At 34.7% G+C, this 21589-nt stretch overlaps 3 protein-coding genes and 1 pseudogene across 5 annotated transcripts; 1 reads left to right on the top strand and 3 right to left on the bottom strand.

Annotated features, from left to right (window-relative positions):
- Positions 1 to 486: 486 nt before the first annotated feature.
- LOC129884546 (uncharacterized) lies at positions 487 to 1931 on the bottom strand (annotated as a pseudogene).
- Positions 1932 to 2407: 476 nt separating this feature from the next.
- On the bottom strand, positions 2408 to 6118 carry LOC129885673 (uncharacterized). The gene is made up of 9 exons (XM_055960041.1): positions 5859 to 6118; positions 5128 to 5192; positions 4901 to 4962; positions 3845 to 4813; positions 3656 to 3731; positions 3432 to 3554; positions 3307 to 3351; positions 3094 to 3189; positions 2408 to 2972 (listed from the first exon to the last, which is right to left on the bottom strand). The coding sequence occupies exons 1-9, from the start codon at positions 6025 to 6027 to the stop codon at positions 2613 to 2615; spliced, it is 1965 nt and encodes a 654-aa protein (XP_055816016.1). The 5' UTR covers positions 6028 to 6118; the 3' UTR covers positions 2408 to 2612.
- A 4630-nt stretch (positions 6119 to 10748) lies between these two features.
- Positions 10749 to 14506, top strand: LOC129885672 (CAX-interacting protein 4). Of its 2 annotated transcripts, XM_055960040.1 has the most exons (5): positions 10749 to 10860; positions 11843 to 12020; positions 13375 to 13539; positions 13585 to 13681; positions 13856 to 14506. In XM_055960040.1, the coding sequence occupies exons 2-5, from the start codon at positions 11852 to 11854 to the stop codon at positions 14199 to 14201; spliced, it is 777 nt and encodes a 258-aa protein (XP_055816015.1). In that variant the 5' UTR covers positions 10749 to 10860; positions 11843 to 11851; the 3' UTR covers positions 14202 to 14506. The 2 variants fall into 2 exon arrangements, with proteins under 2 accessions (XP_055816015.1, XP_055816014.1); XM_055960039.1 differs by having other exon boundaries at positions 13375 to 13681.
- A 226-nt stretch (positions 14507 to 14732) lies between these two features.
- Positions 14733 to 21203, bottom strand: LOC129885670 (DUF21 domain-containing protein At2g14520). 2 transcript variants are annotated; one of them, XM_055960037.1, is made up of 11 exons: positions 20356 to 21203; positions 19463 to 19539; positions 19284 to 19367; positions 18195 to 18308; positions 17955 to 18041; positions 17562 to 17701; positions 17386 to 17473; positions 16528 to 16601; positions 15641 to 15768; positions 15288 to 15553; positions 14733 to 15169 (listed from the first exon to the last, which is right to left on the bottom strand). In XM_055960037.1, exons 1-11 carry the CDS (start codon positions 20531 to 20533, stop codon positions 15125 to 15127), a joined length of 1281 nt encoding a protein of 426 aa, XP_055816012.1. In that variant the 5' UTR covers positions 20534 to 21203; the 3' UTR covers positions 14733 to 15124. The 2 variants fall into 2 exon arrangements, with proteins under 2 accessions (XP_055816012.1, XP_055816013.1); XM_055960038.1 differs by lacking the exon at positions 20356 to 21203 and adding an exon at positions 20268 to 20341.
- Positions 21204 to 21589: the final 386 nt, after the last annotated feature.

The raw sequence follows: 21589 nt of genomic DNA, 5'->3' as shown, positions 1-21589 counted from the left end.
TTTTATGAATACATAATTACATATTTTGATAAAAATAATAAAACAACTAATAAGCATTTGGAGTGTGTAGAGGTAAAATTCTCTACAATTGATTGGGAAGGACGAGGCCTATAACATGCACAAATCGAAGGATATCTAAGGCAAACAATATTAAAATGAGCAAAGTAAGTAAGACAATAAGTGAAAAGAAATTGAATGGAGTTCATAGCTTTCTCCATTTTACTTTTTTCCATTTTTTTTATTGTCTGAATATTCAATACTAACAAAAAAAGTACAACCTATAAACATAAGGCAGAGAAGGGATAACACGTATCCCAAGTCCTAAATAGAATGTAAAGATATAGGGATCTAGGTATATATACTATCTAACCTAAATAGAATGTAAAGACGTAGGGATGTATAGGTAAATATATTATCTATTTAGATATGCCCATTCAGGATCCATAGACAACACCCTCCTGGAATTCCTTTGGCACTCAGCTCCTGATCTTCGTCCTGTCAATCCCCATTAAAGTGATTCTTTTATTTTCATGTAAAGATCATTTCCTTCTCGAATACGTTCACCCATTCTGGATGGTAAAGAAAGCTTAATTAACCATACATTCCAATTATGACAACGTACAATGGCAGATTAAGAGCTTCAAGTTGATCCTTGAATGCTGTTATCTTTATATTATTGGTAATACAACATACACAAGTTAATTAAAACTGGATTTGACACTTTCCTTTTTCATCTTACAAGAAATTTGTTTTCAACTATTGGCTCTTCCCATACTGGACTTTTTGTTTGAGAACCATAATCATCAAAACAGGGGGAAATAGTAGCACTTCCCATTTCATAAAACCGCCAAGTATTAGTAGCACGCTCATTGAAATAGACACAGTTACTTCTGCAGCCAAGTTGACTTGCATTAACTGATATACAACAATTAGTCCCTGCAAATAATGTTCTATTTCCAAGGTTGAGCAATTTTAACCATGATAGATCATCCATCTGTAGCTTGAACACTTCCACTTTGTCCGTCTTCGTACTTGAGTGTTCTGACATAAGGAAAATCAACAATATCTCTCCATTGGATTCAAGAAGATACTCTGTGAAGTGCTTTGAGATAACTGATGGAACGGACCGTCTTCTTTTTAATTTAGTGACTTGAAACTTGTTTTCGATTTCTTCAATTACTGCTAAAGTACCTTGCAAACTTAATGCATAGAACTTACCTTCAAAGCCGATGGCGTTAGTAAATTGTATTAATTTACTTTTTGAGCAGTTAGGGTCAAGCAAGGTGTTTTCTTCTTTCATCCATTTGTTTTGGCATCCAAGATGAGAAACCACAAAAGCTGGATTGGAACATCCTGTTAACACCATCAAATAACACCTTTTGTTATTGTTATAAGGATTTGAAGACAGAGTTGCAAACTTGAATGGAATTGTGGGATCCCAAGGGGGAATACTATATAATCGTATCTTGAAGTAGGAATCAAGAGGCAGTACATTGCAGGATCCTTCCCTCCAGCAACAATCAACCCGTGTGAACATCCATGAAAATGTGTCCAAGGAGTATTCCATGGACTTTTAGGGTACCACCAATATTCAGGTTGAAATGGGATGTTGAGAGTATGCTCTTGAGTCATGGACTGGTAGAAATGATCTTTGTCGGAAATTTCAAGCCAGGGTAATCGTTCGTTTTTGGTACTACATTGCTTAGGTGCTGCTCTCCATGATTTAGTAATACCAAGGAAGCTGATGTTTTGCATAAGACGATTGGTTTCATCGGGATGTTGCCTTCCCATAAAGTTGAGGAGCTGATGAGGGAGATTTGGCCATGGCTCTACAAAGCTTGTAGCCTTTTCTTGATGTTTGGCAAGCTTCTCCTTCTTTTTTTGATGACCCATGTTTAGAGAATGGATGAAGAGAGGACTATTCTGGAACTTCTAATATGCACCTTTTAATATTAGCTTGCCTCTATGTTCCTGCTGTTTTTTTTTATAAATTAAAAAAGGCACCAGAAACCGTAGCCTCCAAGGTAGCTTGCCTCTATGTTCCTGCTGTTTTTTTTATAAATTAAAAAAGGCACCAGAAACCGTAACCTCCAAGGTAGTTGACCTCTTGGGATACAAGTTTGTGCTAGTTTTTCTGACTAAATTAAATATTAGTTCGGTTGAGTTGACCATTTAGATGTTTGACTAAACCCCTACCCCCATATGTAACAACTATGATTATTGCTTCATGTTCCATTGAAGCCTCATGTATTGGAATTGCATTATGAACAACAATGGAAGTGCATATTCCTCGGGAAGTGAATAATGTTGTATGAGGGTTAACTGATTCATTTGCAGGTGTTGCAGAATTCTAAGTTGTGTTTACTTAGTAAGATGAACAAAGATTTATCAGGGTGGATAAAAAAAAATTGTAACTACGAAAAATCATTTATGAATTACGTACATACACAACTCAAGAATTGATTGACTTAACTTTGAATATTACAAGGGTGCTTGTTATGTTAAGATTCTTCTGTAACGTTTGTGCATACATAAGTCGAAACTTAAACATTTTACTCAAATGAATCATTTGAAGTACACACACACACAACTCACAAATTAATTGAATCCTTTTACAAGGGCAGCACTTGTTCCACTAGGTCTCTTGTGCAACTTTTGGGCCGGTGAGTGCTATGGAAGTGTGGCTCCTTTGGGATTGTCAGAGGCCTTCTTCCACGAGATAACATTCTGGAAGGCGTCAAAGCCTTAGCTCGGGGCATGGCTGCAGCACTGTTTTCATGAAGCTTCCCCACTTTATTTTGTTTTGAAATCTCAGCTGATGCTTCTTGTATTACAGTGAGTTGCTGACCTTGTCTCAAACATGGTGCCATGGGAGATTTAGCACTTCTTAAATTGGCTGTTTTTACTTGTGTAGCATGAGATCTCTCTGGCGTTATACTGGATTTCCTCAATCTCACTTTCCCACTCCCCTTCTGCAAATTATTAGATATGACATGGTTCAGAATTCTCCCTACCTCTCAAACCAATTGATTCTGGTAAAAGAACAGAAAGTACTAACAAATTAAAGAAAACCTCGAGATACATGATACTTACAGATAAATCATTTCGCAAGCCCTTTGAATCTCTCTCATTGCCTTCGGGATTATCTTCCGTGCATCTGTTTTCATTGTCAGGATCTTCTCCATTGCCCTAAATACCACAAACAACATATTCAAGAGAAGATTTAATTACCCCGGTGAAAGAATTCCAAAAGGAAATGGTTTCCCCTAGTTGAGGCAATGAAAAGATTACTTGAATATCACCCACCTGTTTTTTCCTCTGTAGGTCAGCTTCCCTAAGAATTCCCCTTTCCTGAAAATCCATTGCTCAGTCATAAGCATCTAAGTATACTTACTATTGAATCAAGTAGAATAGAGGATAGAATTGCCTACATCAGTTCTTAGCCTGAAAGGTTTAGGATTTGTAGGCTTTGGCTTCTTGGGCTTCATCCCTGAAGCACCAGCATTTGTGGAAAGTAAACCCTCTTTAAGATTCTTGGCCGGTGGTTGAGCATTCTGTACACATCAGTTACATTACACAGTGGTCAACACATTGCATTCATAAAAATTATCTCATTTGGAGGCTGAAGCTAAAAGTAAGAGAAGAAAAGAAATACCTTCTTGATGACTTTTTGCATCTTCTGCACACCAAGAACCTTTAGTCCAGCCTGGTTTATATTGTTGGTGAGACTTCTGCAATCAATTTGACACACATAAGCACCAATATGTGACAAATGGTTGTGTAAAAGATAATTTGAAGAGATTTTGGATTGAAACATGTCAAGAAAAACGAGCTGATTCTAGACCTGTTCTCATCGGGGACGGAAACATTCTCTTTGTCATCACTATCAACGCCTTCGCTATGGTGATGTCCTGCCCCTTCTGAAGTCAATTCAGCACCATTTCCCACAGTACTATTATGATCCTCTCCACTTGGTAGTTGACTTTGTGGAAGATCATTTCCAACCAAAACTGTCTGATCAGCATTGCTGTTCAATACATCCATCATGGCATCTGATGATGCCAAATCCAGATTTTTGTTTGATTGTAAAGTTAAGCAGACATTAACTTCTGTCTGTGTAGAATCTTTATGGTTGTCTTTGTTACTGTCTGTCAGTGTTAAATCAATCTCTGCCTTGCTGCATTCATTTTCTGCCATGTTCTTGGAGTGACATGGCGTTTCCAGTTTAGCTTGGCTCTGAATGTTAGTTGAGTGTACAGGTCTGGCTTCCCTTGGTGCTCTAGTTTGAGACTTTCCGCTATTCTTGGGGGTCTTGCTTTTTTCCTTCTGAGAATTTCTGTTCCTCAAAGGATCTCTGCGATTAGGTTTTGTATCCTTTGATTTTGCGGAGTAATCTAGTAGACGCTTCTTTTGATCTGTTATGTCTAGCTTCTTGATTCCTTGACATAATTTGGTTAAGGGAGTTCGCAGTTCCACTGATTTCTTTAAACTGATGGCTTTCTTTGGGGATTGGAAGACTAAAGACTTTGCTATGGTCCTATTCTTTGGAACAACAAGGGCTGCAGGCTTTGGATTTTGCACACTACGAAAGGAATTTGGATTTGGATGGCATTTTTTGTTCCTTGGGGTTGTTAGATACTTGGCAGCAACTTGCCTTCCTCTGATTTTTGGAGTGGAAGTTGGCTTTGATGAATGACTTTTCTTCTCTTTGTCTTCAATCAATTTACGAGAAATGCTTGAAACATCAGCTAACTTTGAGAGTCTAGACTTGGAAAATTTTGCTGGCACTGTAAGTGGGCACTTTATGTTCTTGCTGAAACATAAAATTAAATTGATGTCAACTGTCAAGTAGGAAACAATGAGATAAACATTAACTTTATTAGTATTTGATCTACTATACCCTGCAGCATGTCTGCTTAGTGCTTTCTGAAGTCTTACATTGGGGCTTCTAGCAGCCATTACCTGATTACAAAGAAAATAACATTAGCATTTAGAATTTCAGTTATATACAATAACTACTATGCCTCAATCTCAATTAAATTGGGGCTATTGGCTACATGAATCCTCATTATCCATATTGCTCGTTAAATTTAATCTCATGTTAGTATTGCAAATCAAGGAACTTACTCGGAGAACAAAATCCTTGTAGATTTTCTCAGAGTCCATTTCCTCTTCATGTTTTTGGTCGCAGCCTGAAAACAGAACAGAAGTCATACACTTTTGGAGTTCCGTCCGACAACTAAAAAGTCCTAGAAATTGTTAACTTGCATCTTTCTACCCAACAACCAATAAGTTACAGAAATTATCAACTCGCACCCCCTGTTCCCCTCTTCCCTCACTCTCCAATGCCATTAAAATTAGGGTTTGTAAGGTTGAAATAACACATTTTTTGCCCTTACTAAATTAAAATCCAAGATCCTACTCACTATCTCCACTGACTTATACAATAACATGTGTAAAACAGCTACCAATCTCATACATATCTTTGGCCAATCTTGACTAATTATAGCATCATAAATTCCTACTTACATTTGACTTTCGCACTTAAAACTATAACATACCCAATGTAATTCCACAAGTGGAGTCTGGGGACTAAAACTAGACCTAGGTTAAATTCATCCTAAGACAAAAGAGTACAAAAATTCAGATCAGATGTGAATCGCAGTCAAAATCTTGACAAGAATTAGATCTACTGACGTCTAAAGATATTATGAAGCTCAATTGTAGCTCTTAGTTAAGATAGATGAACTCGCAACTGTAAGTGAATCATTAAATACACAAAAAAAGTAAACAGAGAGAGGGAGAGTTCAATTAAAGTTTAATTTAAGGACAAAACAAAGAAGGGAAGGTTTACTTACCAACACGGAGGCAGAACCAGTAACGATCATCGGGGCGGTAGTGGTCGGGAGTGGAGAAGTCGACGAACTTTGGGGCTTCGATTCTCTCATAAAAAACTTCATCGTCCTCCACTTCATCATCTTCTCCTTCGTTTACGTCCGTTTCGGGCTGATGCTTCTCTTCTGCCATTTCCACAGAAAACTGGAGCGTCAACACAAATCTGTGTGAGAGAGAAAAAGAAAAAGGCAAGAAATACTCTGGCTTTTGTTGGTGTTTTTTCTATGACAACCGAGAAAGGCGGATTGAGTTTTAAACAACTGAACTGACATGTCTGTAAGTAGCCGTTACAGTGGCAGTTTAGTCATTTCAACCACATCCAGGGACACATTTGTAACTTAACCCCATACATGAATCTAATTAAATTTAGCATTTGAGTTAGGAGTTGTTTGGTAGCTGGTTTAAATGTTAGTTATGCAAGTATTAAATTTTGTGCAAGTAATATTATTCATTTATAAAATTAATACAGTGTTTGATTGACAATTTAGAATTTACATAATCAATACATGTATAAGTTATAACGAAATATATATGTATTATTTTAATAATTAATACATGAATAAGTAAATCATTCATAACTAATCCATACTTAAATAATACATAGATTCTCTCGTAATTAATCCATGTATTAATTTTTGTATAACTTATATGACGTTTGGTAGGTAGATTGAAAGAAAATAAGTTATTTATGTATAAAATTGATGCGACGTTTAGTTGACAATTTATAAACCAGCATAACTAATACATGTATAAGTTATGAGAGAATTTATGTATTATTTTATGTAGAATTGAAGGTGGAATAACTAATACATATATAACTGATACGTGAACAATAATCTTTGCATAACTAATATTTGCATAAAATAATACATAGATTCACTCATTACTTATCTTTACATTACTAATACATGTATAACTTTAATATCTGCATAAAATAATACATAAATTCACTCATTACTAGTCACTATATTACTAATATTTGCATAACTCTAATAAGCTAATAAATAACCCCTTATGTTTATGTAAGTATATAACTAAAAAACAAATCAAATTAACTTATAGATTTTAATTAATATATGCAGTCAATCAGTATAAATAACTTTTATATCAGCGAATCATTTTTGTGTTAAAGAGCGAGTGGATGTCCATTTAAGTAGGACCCACTTGACAATTTATAGATAACTTGTAGGCAAGTTGTACTCATTCTTTTGGTTATAAAAGTCATTCTCTGCAATACAAAATAGATAAAGAACAATATTCAATCTCTCCTCTCTCTATTTCTTATACTCTCTCTTTCTTATTTTGCTAAATTTAATTTATTTTATAACATTTTGCCTATTGTAATGTACTGAGCAGAGAACTTTTTAAAAACAAATTCATATTACTTAAAAATATATCTTTCAACAAAAAAAAAAAATTATAATCTTGAAAATATTGTAAAGTATCTTCTACAACAAGTAAAGATAACATGTTTGTAGAAACTCGTTTAGCTAAATCCAATTTATTTTTTTAAAAAAATAAATTATAATAGTATCGTTGATCTGATAGTTTGATTTTTTTCAGGCTATATTTGGTATCATATTCCCCATTATTAAAGCAGAAGGAATTGTATATGGAGCACCTGCTATTGATTAGTTGATTGACAGTTTAATTAGCAACTAATGTCGTGTGCCATAAATTAAATCATAATGCCCGCAAAAATCTAATAATCTTATTATATTTATTATAAGAGACAGTAATATCATGTAAAAGAGAATTAGTCAAAATCCTAATTATGTTATAATGATTAAGAGAGGACGTAGATATCCTCAGTGTTCTATGCTACGAGAATTAATAACGCTAATCAAAAGCTCATTTTGATTCACGTATATTAATGTACTAGTTATAAGAGTACATGTCAGAACAATCCCAACATATATTATTTTTTTAATTCAATTTATGTGACATATATTGAATCTGAAGAATCAATTAATTTTTAATATGATTTTTTTATATAAAAAGTTGTTAATTATTGTAATTTATACTGTTTTTTTATGTAACTTTCAATAACTTTTTGTCTCAATCTATGTAGCACTAATAGATTTTTTATCTGTTTTTTTATAAAAAAAAATTAAGTTGATAATTATTGTGACTTATAGTACCTGTTGTATCGTTTTAAAATAATATATGCTACTTAATTTGTTCCAATTTATATGCACATATAAATTTGGCGGAATGACCCCGGAGACCCCTATACTTGACTCCATTTGTCAGTTGAACCTTCTTACTTAGCAATTTAGCAATTGAACTCTTAAACCCATTAGAACGCAATATTTCAAACCCTTTTCTCATCTGATTATTGTGCGTGTAATACACTCGACTCCACATGACATTCCACGTTATTTTTTAATGATGCATAAGAAATTATATTTAAAAATAAATAAAAAATCAAATAGGCCACTTTTGCAATTTCAGAAAAAAATTCAAATAGCCATCTTCTTCATATTACTCACAAATTAAACACCAAATTCATGCCAAATAGGTAAAATTCTTCCCATTTGACTTGAAAATTCAACTACAAGTTTACCAACACAAACCCAATGAGCATCAATCACATTTTAAAATTAATTTCACAAATTTACGAGACTCATTTACTGTTCTTTAAGCTTTTTCAAATTCATCCATAAAGTTTAAAAATTTTCAATAACACGCTTCTTCTTTGAAACTAACGTTATAAACAATAGTACCAATATTTTTAAAATTTAGAAAATTAAAAATTAGAAAGGTAAGGGGGTGGCCAACGAAAGGGCTATGGGATGGGATGTTGAGTTGAGGAAGAAGAAGATGAGGAGGAGGAGAATGGATGTGATGGATGAATTCGAAGAAGAAAAGGGTTGGAGGAGAAGAATTTTGGGGATTGGGTGTGGAAGAGGCTAGATTGAAGAATAAGAAAGTTGGGAATGGGGTTGGGGATGGTTGAAGAAGTTTTTTTTTTAAAAAATAATAATTTAAATTAATTATTATTTTTAAAAATAATTTTAATGTAAAATTATGTATGTACTTGATTTAAAACGCATCCATTCATGCGTTTATCCAACTCAGCGCTACATAGTAGTTCAATGATCAGAGGGATTTCAAATGCTGGGTTCTAATGGGTTTAAGGTTTCAGTTGACAAATTGCTAAGTAGGAGGGTTCAACTGACAAACGGAGTCAAGTACAGAAATCTCCGAGGTCATTCCGCCTATAAATTTTGAGAGTTAGTCAAAAAATTTATATGTCTTTTAAATATTTTAAACTGTTAATTATTGTGATTTTAGTATCTTTTATAGAAATTTCAAATAATCTATGTTATTCCCTTTGTTTCAATTTATGTAGCACTGATAAAACTTTGAGAATCATTTAAAAAAAAATTAATGTCTTTTAAATTTTTAAGTTGATAATTATTTTGACTTGTAGTACCTTTTTACATCATTTCAAAGAATATATGTTACCACCTCTATCTCAGTTTAAGTTGTTAATTATTGTGATTTATAATATTTTTTATGTAAAGTTTTAAATTGCTAATTATTGTAATTTTTAGTACCTTTTACATAATTTATTAATATTTAACAAATTCCAAAAAAGATACCCCAAACAAATTAAAACCAAAAAAATACAAAAATGAGCCGAAACAAGCAGTTGGCTGCTTCTAGCAGCTGAAGCAAGTGACCCTAAGCAGGATAATCGAAAGCTGCTCAAAAGCAGGACAATCGAAAGATGCGCAAAGCCTTCTTTATATAAGTAGTAATTAATCGGCCAACAATTTCGGGGAATTTACGTGGATCAATATGCACTACAATTTAATTTATATTATGAATTTCTCAAAAATTAAAAATGTTTTTATTGCCACTAAATTACGTATCTAGAGATTAAAAATAGCAACGTAGCGGGATAGGTGCGGTGCGATATGAATTTACGTGTGGAGCGGTGCAAAATAAATAAATAATATATATATATATATATATATATATATATATATATATATATATATATATATATATATATATATAAATGCCGAGCGAAGCAAAAAAGATATTTGAATTTTTCTCTCTATTTCTGGATCAAGCTTGGAAGGATATATACAAGCAAAATGGAGAAAATAAGTAGACCACATTCACGATGGCATATTTCCATTGTAGTTGACGAATTTCATGAAAAATTAAGAAGAAGTTTATCATAAAAAAATGAGTCCAAGAATAATATCGAAAAGCAAAGAATGAATAAGTAATATATATATTTCATGGCTCAAATTCAAAATTAAGAGAAAGAAAATTGGGCCACGTGAAACGGAGAGCCCAAAGTGTTGAACTTCTTGCTCAAAATTGGCTAGAAACTCACGCCCACACCCAGATAAATAGGAGTGGATTTGATGTCAATAAATGTCTTTTTTACCTTATTCAATAGGCGTGTGCTTGGTCCAAATTTTACTCACCCGTTCCCTTATTTGTTAGATTTGGAAGTAATTTTGCACGGAACTAAAATTTTCATTAAGAATTTAAAATTTTAAAAATAGACATACAAACTAGTCGAAGAAGGTTCGACTTTTACTATATATATATATATATAAAATTATTTTAACTATATTAAATAATATACTTTTCTTTGAAAGGGATCGGCTAGACTTCTAAACTTAAGATGGCTCCGTTGCTGCTTTTACATGCTTTTGAATTTAAAGTTTTTTAAATTAAAAGTTTTCTAATTTAAAATGTCATAGTTGTTATTTTCATAAAAGGTAGAATTTGAATCCACATATTATTTAGGATAGAATTTTTCTCTCTCTATATATATTTTGTTATTTTTCAAAAAGATCGATTAATATTTACAATAAATATTTATATTCTACTTATTAGGGTATTTTGGTCCTTGGAGTTCATTCTGCTATAATACGGGTGCTTCTCACATAGGAATTAAAGATTTTACATCAGATTTTGTCCTTCGAAGCGCAGGTATGTATCTATCTCCTTCATCTTTGGGGTTTACTGTATCTGTGTTCTACTAGGACTTGTGTTTCTTCGTTTAATCTTCCCTCTTGCTCGAATTTCTTTCTTTCTTTCTTTGTGCGATTTGGCGTCTTCCGATGTATATATATATGTCTTCTTTTTTCGAACTGAATTTAGGGATTTTTGATTCTTTCGGGTATTTGTAATTTTGAGGCCCTTATTTTTTGGGGGCCTAAACCCACTGCTTAAGGGTTGAGCCGCCCTTGTTTCCTTGATGTAATGATTGACGAAAGTCTGAAATTTCAGGTCTTTTGTGAATTCCATCTAATCTCTTGTAATGGGTTGGTTTTACAGCAAAACTTGATAATTTTTTTTTAAAGATGCTATTTTTCTCGATACCTGATATGTGTAGCACCGTATAGCTCAATGACAGCTATTGTGGAATCTTATGGATCCACTAATGTTTCAAGATACCTCTAGTTTATCTGAAAAGACAAATTATGCCTGAATTGCGGAATGAATATAAAGGATTCATATAGTCAAACCCAGTCCCCATGTTGTGGGATTTCACTGGATTGTTGTTGTTGTTGTTATATAGTCAAACCCAGCTAATGTAGGGCTGGGGCGTAGCTGATTGTTATCTATGAAGAGAGAAAGATGTTTTTACTGGGACATTTACGGTTTTGCATATTTAAAACATATATGTTGTATTTCAGAACGACTTACTTTGATAGAAGCCATCATTGCCTTCCCACTATGGTTATGGGTTCCGCTAATTTTATATGTCACCAGCAGACAGACGAATCTTGGGTTTTTAGGCAATGACTCCATCATTTAAATGATAAACATATTTACAAATTTCTTCTCAGATTTAGTTTATATGTAGTTGAAGCTGCTTATATGCTGGATCTACCTCTGCCGCAAGGTTTTTTTATTTGGCCAGTTGCTGCTCTGCATAGTAAACCATGCCTCTTGTGTAATGTTATAGGGGCTAGATATGGATTTGGAGACAGAGAATAGAATTGCGACAATTCTTTTGAAAGAGGCTGCAGAATTGCGGCGGCAAGCAGAGTCAGAGGGTGCACTTTCTTACCTTCATCGGCCTAATGTCAGGGGGCGACCAAATTCACGGTTTTTAACAGCAACTGTTCTTGGAGTACAACAAGGCAAGCATCACTTTTATTTCCCATCTAGTTCTGGCTTTTTGTTATGGTCTGATCCATTATTTCTCATTTCCCATCTTTAAAAACTCTTTCACTCAGAGTACATTAATATCTGTCTGCACTTAATTGGAGTTAGTGTCTGTTATTCAACTAATTTTACTTTATCTAGGCAGAATTTTGGTGGTAAGTTCTGCCAGATGCTCACTGAGCAAATTTAGTGTGTAGTTTAGTGACAATAAATATGAAAGCTTAGAATAGCCAAGTGGTGCGAAAGATTTATAAGTCAAAACGAAGTATGGAAGCTTAGGGTATGATTTTATTGTGGCTTTGCATTTTGGATTGTTTAAACTAATGTTGGGAGCACTATAAGACTAATTATGAAAGTATCTATGAATAAAGGAAATAGAAGAAGAAATAAGACGCGAAAGCCTCCTACTAACTAGGGAAAAGAACTAACCAAGTCAAAGACCGTAGAGAGGAGTAAAGGGCCTTCTGTTGGAAGAACTTTTTCTTCCACTTTGTGCATACGGGCATTGTTGTATCATTAGTATCTTCCACAAGAGGGGGATACTAATTTAATTTTACATTATAGCTTCACATATGAGTTTCAGAATTTATTCTTCAATATGTTCCACATCAGTTGTGTTAAGTCTAGGACTATTAGGCAGCTTCTTTTATGCTTGACAGGCAAAGGATTTGGGAAACATAAGAAGATCTGGGATACAAGGCTTGCATTTGGTGGTTTGGTGATATGGAAGGAAAGAAACCAAATATGTTTTGGAAGCAAATTATGAGAAAATATTCATATTTTGAAATATCGATCTATTTTTTTTTTGGCTTTTTGGTGTAGATTAGAAGATTTTTACACAGGGGATGGTATGTTAGAATTTCTCAGCTTCCTACTGTAATGTAAAGGAATTGAGTTTTTTTGTAATTTTTGGCCGTCTTTGTGCACTCTATATATATGAAAATCCTTAACCCATCTCAAAAAATAAAATAAAGTTAAGAAATTAGTAATTTGACTGCAGAAAGGCCTCAAAAAATAAAATAAAGTTATCTCCCTCAAGAGTATTAGGAAATGAAGTGATTGCACAAGCACCTAGCACATACATTCAAGTTGTGTACAAGATAATATAAGAACTACTTCATACATATGCTTATTTGTTTTTCCTCAATTTTGTTTTGTGTGAATGCTGTTTTGCTGCCTTAGTAGGTTGTGTAGGACTCGACTTGTGAAGGACCTACATGAACACTAAGAAAATTAGCCTCGTAATCACAATGGGCGCAATGGGCAGGTCTCTCATATATTAGTGTTCTTGTTGCATTTTTTGTGGCTCTGAAATTTTACCAATTGCAGCTAATCGGGCGGTTGAAGTAAATGAGATGTGGACGTTAAGGCAGAAAGAGGTGGAGCTTGAGAACAGGCTCAAGGGAAGGTCGGCAGATAAGAACAATGATGCAAAGTGTCATAGTTACAGTGTCTCAGAAAGGAGTTCACGTGAGAGATGTGATTCTGATTCAGGCACAAGGAGATCAAAGAAAAGGGAGAGATGTGATTCTGATTCAGGCACAAGGAGATCAAAGAAAAGGGAGATGCAAGATTCTCATTCAAGTGAAGATGAAGGATTGAGAGATGCTGAAATTGAGGAATTTTTACATTCGAGGTCAGTCTTTCTTTCAAAACATCTATTTGCACAACGACAAAAGAAAATGAAGAAGGAAATCGGACCACGTCTTTTTGTGGCTGCATGCGTTGAGTCTTATACTTTCACTTGTCTTTTGGGTGTCAAAACTCCAATGTGCCTCGTATAGCTAATTGAACATCTAGTTATTGGCAGGGTCAAGCGAGGCAGGGGAACCATTGGGTCACGGATGGATGAAGCTGGTCCTTACCTTCCTTCTAGTTCAGATACCAGAGAAAAAGAGTCAGCAAGTCCTGATATGAAACTAAGCAAAGGTAACGGGTATCATGCCATCATTGGTCCAGAGAAGCCCGTCTGGCTGAATTCCCCTGGTTCTTCAGAAAATGAATCTCTATCAGATGATAAGATGAAGGTCCCAAAGAAATCTAAATCCAGTAAGCACCATGACCACGGTAGGAAACATAGATCAAAAAAGAAGTCCAAGGACAAGGAGGATAAAAGGAGGAGAAGAGAGGAGAAAAGAGTCAAACGTCACAGATAGATGGTATCCCCTGAGCAGTCTATGATAACTTATTCGGTCTTTGTTGAGTCATCGGTTCGTTCAGATGTTAAACGTCACAATTCTTGCTCCTGCTTCGTGGAAGTTTCACTTGCTGTGTACTTTTGTATATTTTGCACGTTTCTCCTTTTTTTTTTTTTTTTTTTTTTTTTTTGTAAATATGACTTTTCATTCCTTGCCCACTTAAACAAAAAATCAATGTAAGCTTCTTCAAGAAACAAAGTCATTACCAACTCTTTTGTTGTATCTTGTAAGCATGGCTTGCCAACTGGTTGATTTGACCCCAATTATTCAAAGTTTAGCTGCTCTAGTGTGGAGATAAAATTCGGACAAAATAACTACTAGTTAAAACACGAAAAATTGTCAACGTAGTGTGCTGGAGTATGTGTAACTCCAACACAGTATGTTTGAGTCCGAAAAAGATGCTGGAGATTGAACAGTCTCCTTCACAAAGTCTAGGACAGTGTCATGGAGTTCATAAATAAATATGCATACATATATTATACAAGTCTATACGACCTTTTAGAAGAAGTCATTCAACTGTAAACACCATGTTAAGTTCTTAATCATGAGAGCGATTTGCTAATATGCAAGTTGTTATCAAACAGCAATTTATACTATCCCTCGAAAACTGAGCAGTTGGCAGCACGATCGAGTTTCACTATTTTAGTAGTTTACTCTTGAAAACATACGACCTTGAAAATTTCCCACATTAGCCATCCGTTAAGTTATACACGGCAAAACTCGGAACCTTTTTGAAGCTACGTCTCTCCTCAGTAAACACAAGTCTTGTACAAAATGTTTAGAATGTTCTACTATAGTTGTTCTGAAGTCCAGTAAAATATATTTCTTAAATAAGACATCAAAAAATTTCTAATTATACATTGTTTATAACATAACTACGATCATGAATCCTCCTCGTGGTGATCCGTCTCATCAAAGATTTCCTCCTACACACACAAAAAAAAAAAACAGAATTGACATTTAGATACCTTCGAGCTGCAGAAGTCTAGAAAAGCATTAAAATATAAAAGCTCAACATACAATAGCAAATGTATTAAGTTTTACCTGTAAAAGCTCTTCAATAACATCTTCCATAGTTATTATTCCAACAACCTCTTCCTCTTCTGGGAGTTTTGGCAGGGGATTTCCATCTATTGGCAGAATGTCCGCGTACATATTTTTTGTCCACTTTTTGCTCCTAGTACTTTTGAATGAAGCATTTCCATTGTTGGGGAAACTCTTCCACTTCTGCAATGATCGCTTTGTCTTCAGACTCTTCTCTAGGGGGGGCTTTTCACCGTCAATGTCTACCCTGACATCTTTCACGGGATCTGGAAAGCAAAGAGAAGGTGGAGTGTCCAAATTAAAGGAGGTTTACATGAGATAAAAGAAAATTAAGCCCAGCAGGCAAAATGTACTCTCTGCAGGGGATTTGCTAGCAGGCTGATCCATATCATCTTTGCACTGTCTTACTACCACAGCCATATGGCTATGGCCTTTCTGAAACTCATTCAGGATGTCATCCAAATGCATAGAATCAGGAACCCTGCACCATAAGAACAGAAATCATGAAGATGTTTATGAGGGATACTGGAAGCTCAAGAACAATCATCACACAGTAATTGCAACCTAAAATGAATGCAGCATCATTGATACAAAACAAGATGGACTTCCATTCTTAGAAAAGGTTGGAGGACATAACACACAAGACTAAAATATTTTCATCTTGAATACACATGACACTACCATGGACAGCATTTAAGTTGCCCAGTCTAGATTGAAGTTGAATATCATGTTCACTTTCATGAGCCAATCAATATCAATTTCATCAATGCTTTTTCAAATATTTTTAGAAGTGAAATTATCCATCTTCCTAAAAAACAAACTTCAAATAAAAGCAAATAATTTTTTTATTTCAGTGAAGATACCGGTAGAACCAACTCTCACTGAATGGAGTAATGTCATTCAATTTGGAAGCACTGAAGTTAGAGATGTGGTGAAATATATCATGGAAAAGAATTTCAACTGTGCTATACTACAATGAATTTCAGCTCTAGGCTGAACAGAACACAAGAAGGTTACATGCCAAAAGAATCTGAATTACTGAAAAGAAGACGGCAAAAAGAACTTGAATTTAAATTAAAGATATGCTGCTAACTGATCACGAAAAGTTAAATATATGCTGGCAGCAATCAAAAAACCAAAGAAAGCAGCAACCATAAACCAGAGAAAGCACAAGACTAATTTGCTTTTGCAGCCATGTAAAAACTTGACGGTTCTCCAACACTTGAGATATAACATATACCTTGGGATTCTTCGGATGGTAACGTTCTTCACAGGAGTTCCATCTTCTGGATGGACAGTCAACAAGTTCTTAACCTACAATGTCATAAAACAAGTAGGCATTAATGACGAAAATAGAACATAGACTTGTTTATAGATATAGGCAGATGGTGGATGAGTACAATTAACTACACACATGAAAAGACAAGGCAAAAGCAAGCTTAACTCTGAGAATCCACTTAAATCAGAGACAGACTTTTAGTATTTAAGAACTTGATTTAGCCAGAGTTTATCATGATGAGTTATGAGAAAACATTGCATATCTCAACACTTGAGGCAGAATCTCAAGCATTTCATGACTGGAGATGAACTTATTCAACTGAATTCTTTGAGGAAATTGGAAGTTTTTGAACCATGTGGGGAAATTATTATTAGTAAAAAAACTGGTAATGTATCACCCCACATTTTTGTCTTGGGTAAAAATGAATTAAGAAATGATGATAGGGGAAAAGAAATCACAAGCCCTAAAAGTTCCAGAAGCAGCTACCTAGGAGGACACTTTCCATAAACTTTTAAGTAGTAGTGATATTTCTCTCCAAACAAAGTTCTAACAGTTTATGGGTTCATAGAAACATACGGAGTCACTACAAAGTCAAAATCACGATTCAAGTTAAACCAGAAATTGAAAGTAACTGGAGGATTTGTTAGATAACAGTTTTTTGGTTCATGAAACACAGAAACAAGATCATTCAAACGTGGCAACAAGCAGGAAGTGAAATCAAAGTTCGTGGAAAGGAATTGTCTTATTTTGTGCCTAAATTAGGGAAGAAAATGCTTCCAACTACGTTAAGGGAAATTGCACAAATAAATCAATAATTACCAGAATTAACCCTATTATGTTTGTATGTTGGTCATAGTAGACTGGTATCCTGCTATGCCCTTTCTCCAAAATCAAGTTCATCAGATTCCTGTACATAAATAGGGGAATATAGAGTATCAAGCAGCTGAAAAGGCAGTGATACATTAATCTATAATGACATCAAAAGATATAGAAACCTGTCCAGCTTCGCATTAATATCAATGGCAAAGATTTCAGATATCGGGGTCATCGCATCACTAGCTGTCTTGTCATGCAGCTCAAGAGCACCAGCAATTATTGTCGTCTCATCATGTGTAAGCTCTCCACCTTTACCAGCCTGTTACAAGGAAGTCACAGTATTAGAAATATAAAACAATCAACACATGGTAAGTAGGAATCCTAAATCAAGTGGTTTAGCAGTACAGATTCTCTAGATCGAAAACCAAGTAGAATTCTAATCCAAGTGGCTTTAAGGAAGCAATAAGTCAATTAGATGATACAGGAAATAAAAAAAGCTAGATCTATGTGGCAATGTGTTAGAAGCACAAGCACATAACTGAATCAACAACATAGCTGCTTCAATTTATTACCTCATTCCCATGCAAATTTACTAGAGTTTTCAATTCAGCTCGTCGGAAAAGAGCTTTATTTCCATGTCCCAGCAAAAAGTCCAACAACTGGAAATCACAGCAACTAAATGAGCTACTAATATAAAACAAACAACTACCATCCCAAAGCTAACATTTGATAATCGAACTTAGAATACATTGGCACTCAATTCAGAAAGACAACTTTCAGCTAGATGGAAAGTTAACATAAATCATTGCTACCTTGCTTATTGGATATGCAATAGGAAAACAGATGCAAACAAGAATACGAACAATTGGGGCTGTAGCTGCACCGATGGCAAGTCCATATCTTGAGCAAAGAGATTGTGGTATGATCTGCTCAACCACACAATAGAAAACAGCACATGTAAATTCTCTTGAAACTGACAAAAAAGCAACACATATAAACTCATCATGTGGTTTCACCAAACAGATTAATTCTTTTGCTTTTAAGGAAAAGTAATACATCTGAACTCTTGCTAAATTGTGTTTTTAGAACAATTCGTCTTTATCAAATTCCTTCTTCATTAAACAAGGAATAAGAAGCATTTTTCAACAGGACTTTGTTTACATGACACCGAGATTGCCAAGTAAGCCTAATGGCATCTTAAAGGCAACAATCCATGGATGGTAATGAGGGGCAGAAAGTAATCCCAAACCCAGAAGCTCGTTTGCCCAACAACGCTGCAGAAGTTTCTTACTATATATTTCCTTCAAAAGGTTGAATAGAATTAATTGCACTTATTTGAGTGGGAGGGAGTGCCAACAACTTCATCCCAAAGTATTAAATAATCATAAAGCTACTTGGGAGAAAACTAATGATCCCTAATAAGAAAAGGGCATGGACTATCCTAAAGAATTACATCACGTAATTAAAGTGAATTCATTCCCCATGTGTTTAAATTCGGTGTAGATAAATCCATAAAGGGCAAGGAGGCACACACCCCATACAGGGCCCTACTTCCCTTCCCTTCCCATCTGGGTAGATGCACGGGAATACCAGCGACCATCCCACCCAAGTGGGATCCCTAAATCCATGTCCTGATTTAGTCGGTTTTCAAGCATATACTCAACGAAATAAAATCCTCACTTCACCAAACAGAAGTATAAACTGAATTTGTTACCCACGTGTATAAATTCGGTGTAGATAATTCCACAAAGGGTAGGGAGGCGCACACACCATATGAGACCCTATTTCCCTTCCCATCTAGGTGGGTGCACGGGAATACCCATTCCACCCAAGTGTCATCCCTAAATCCATGTCCTGATTTAGACAGTTTTCAAGCATAGTCAACAAAATAAAATCCTCACCTCACCAAACAGAAGTATCAACGTGACAGAAATCAGTATAGCACCCCAAGCAGTAACTAGGCCGTCCAGAAATATGGGAAGTGCCTGAAAGGTTATCACACAATTTAAGAGCTAAATAAATATCCCAATAATGCAAGAATTGCTTGTTAAAACATGCAATCATAATCTTGCATATATACCTCCATAGCAGCAGCATTGCAAATAAGCAGAGTGCAAAGCAATAGATGCTGATTTTTGACAACAGGCAAGATCTTCTCTGTCAAGACAAAAGTAAGAATTGTGAAACCATAATTCCCTAAATAATCACTGTGATGCAATGCCACCAGATTATTTCAAACCTTTAAGACAATATTTAGTATCATCTACTTCTACAGCCTATTGACAGCAGATAGAACCACCTATTGCAGACTAGCTCTCTCGCTTTCAATTCAACATTCTCAAAATCCCTCTTTTCCAGATCATCTAACTAAAAGCAACCACAAATTATGTGTGGACAAGCAGTATCACAACAAATTTAAGTTTGGCATTCAAGGTTACTCCAACTAATATTGAAATTATTTATGAGATCGAACTCCTAATTTGCATTTAAAGAAAAATTATTTAGTATTGGAATGAAATAAGCCCAAATTCAGCAAAGTTGGTTCAGAGAATTCATATAACTGGCCCCAGCTATTTTTGGATGGCAGCACAGATGATTCTTTGATTGATTCATAGTTTACTCAAGAAAGAAAAAAGTCATTTCTTAGCTGATAATTTGGTTGGTCCCTAGTCCATACAAAGTCTAAGCATATTGACTGCTACTCTCTCTTCTCTCACAGAGCGGATTATGAAAATATGTAAGCTGAAGAAAACAAAATTTATTGGTCAAAGATCTTGAGTTTATAATCTGGAAAAATCCAAAAACATTCATTAAAATAGACAGTATTTGCTATCGCACAATATACATAAAAGGAATCAAACTAACCAATCCACTTCATCACATACCATAAAAGCAGCCAAAGTCAGCAACAGAGCAAAATTAACTTAACAACAGACACACCGCCACAGTGTTAACAGCAAAACGAAACAATACCAGCATTTTTACGATCAATTGGAGTTCCAGACTTGGCAAGCACTTCCAGATCAACTAGACTGAGTGACATGAGTCCTAGCGTAAGGCCAGACATCAACCCAGCGAAAAGTACCAGAAAAACAATTACCAAAATATGTATGAAGAACCCTGTCTCGCAACATCTATACTCCACCGCCATTCACCGTCTCTTCCCAAAAAAGACAAATCCAAAAACAACTCCACCAACTGTGTAACCCTCAAAAACCTCAAAACTTTAATGTTAGAGAAACACAAGCCGGTACTCAATCACCTCCATTCTCTAAACTCCCCAAATTTATATCTCCTCCAAAATAACTTTACACAAAAAAAGCGTGCCTAATAAAAACAGCAGAAACAGTGCAACAGCTTTCAGAGTTCACAATTTCCTCGTTTTTCCTATAAGAATCGAAACGGTAATTTGGAGAAACGGAAGGTATATATATAGTATATACTCTATTTTATTTTTTATGAATAAAAAAAATGCTTGACAAGTGAGATTCGCCGGCAGCAGAAAATACGGCTACTACGGTGGGAGATTATGGATAGGTATTCGCCGGAGAGAGGCTACGGTAGGAAAGTGAAGTAATCGTGAAGGTGACGTGTTAGCGTGGGAAGAGAAGATGATAGTGATGCAGCTGAACTATTGATATTTCATATAATTGATGGAAATAAAAAAAAAAATCTTACACATATTTTGCTCTTTTTTATTTTATTTTGTCGGTTTATGACTTTATCTCTGACAATTTTTTATAACTTTACTCCTGTTTTCCTTTTTCTTCAGAATATCGCAAAGTTATTAGGAGTTCAGGAGTACCAGATTACATGGAGTTTAAAAAATAAAAAATAAACGCCAGCATTTTGCCTGCCGTAGAATTCAATAATTTTAGCGCAAAATATATATTTATTATGTTAAAAAAAATCCACCTAAGTCAAGAAGATAAAGATGTGAAAAGTGTGACTTACCTATAGTCTTAGTAATTTATCAAAAAGTAGTAACTTTTCTATTTTTATAAATGTAAATTTAAAATTTATTAAAAAGTTAATCAAACAATTGGGAAAGTACCTACTTTTTCTAGTCACCATTTTTAGATGCTCCTATAGATGCTCTTTCTTCTTTCTTTAGAAAATGTTTTACTCATTTATATGGCATAGTTTAGATTTTAGAGTTAATCCTATTTAGTTTGATTGTGAACTCACACGTGAAATCTAAAAAAAA

Source organism: Solanum dulcamara, chromosome 4, assembly GCF_947179165.1.
Source record: "Solanum dulcamara chromosome 4, daSolDulc1.2, whole genome shotgun sequence".
Taxonomy (NCBI): Eukaryota; Viridiplantae; Streptophyta; class Magnoliopsida; order Solanales; family Solanaceae; genus Solanum; species Solanum dulcamara.
The sequence above is the reverse complement of the archived record's forward strand: the minus strand, read 5'-3'. Positions and strand labels throughout refer to the sequence as shown.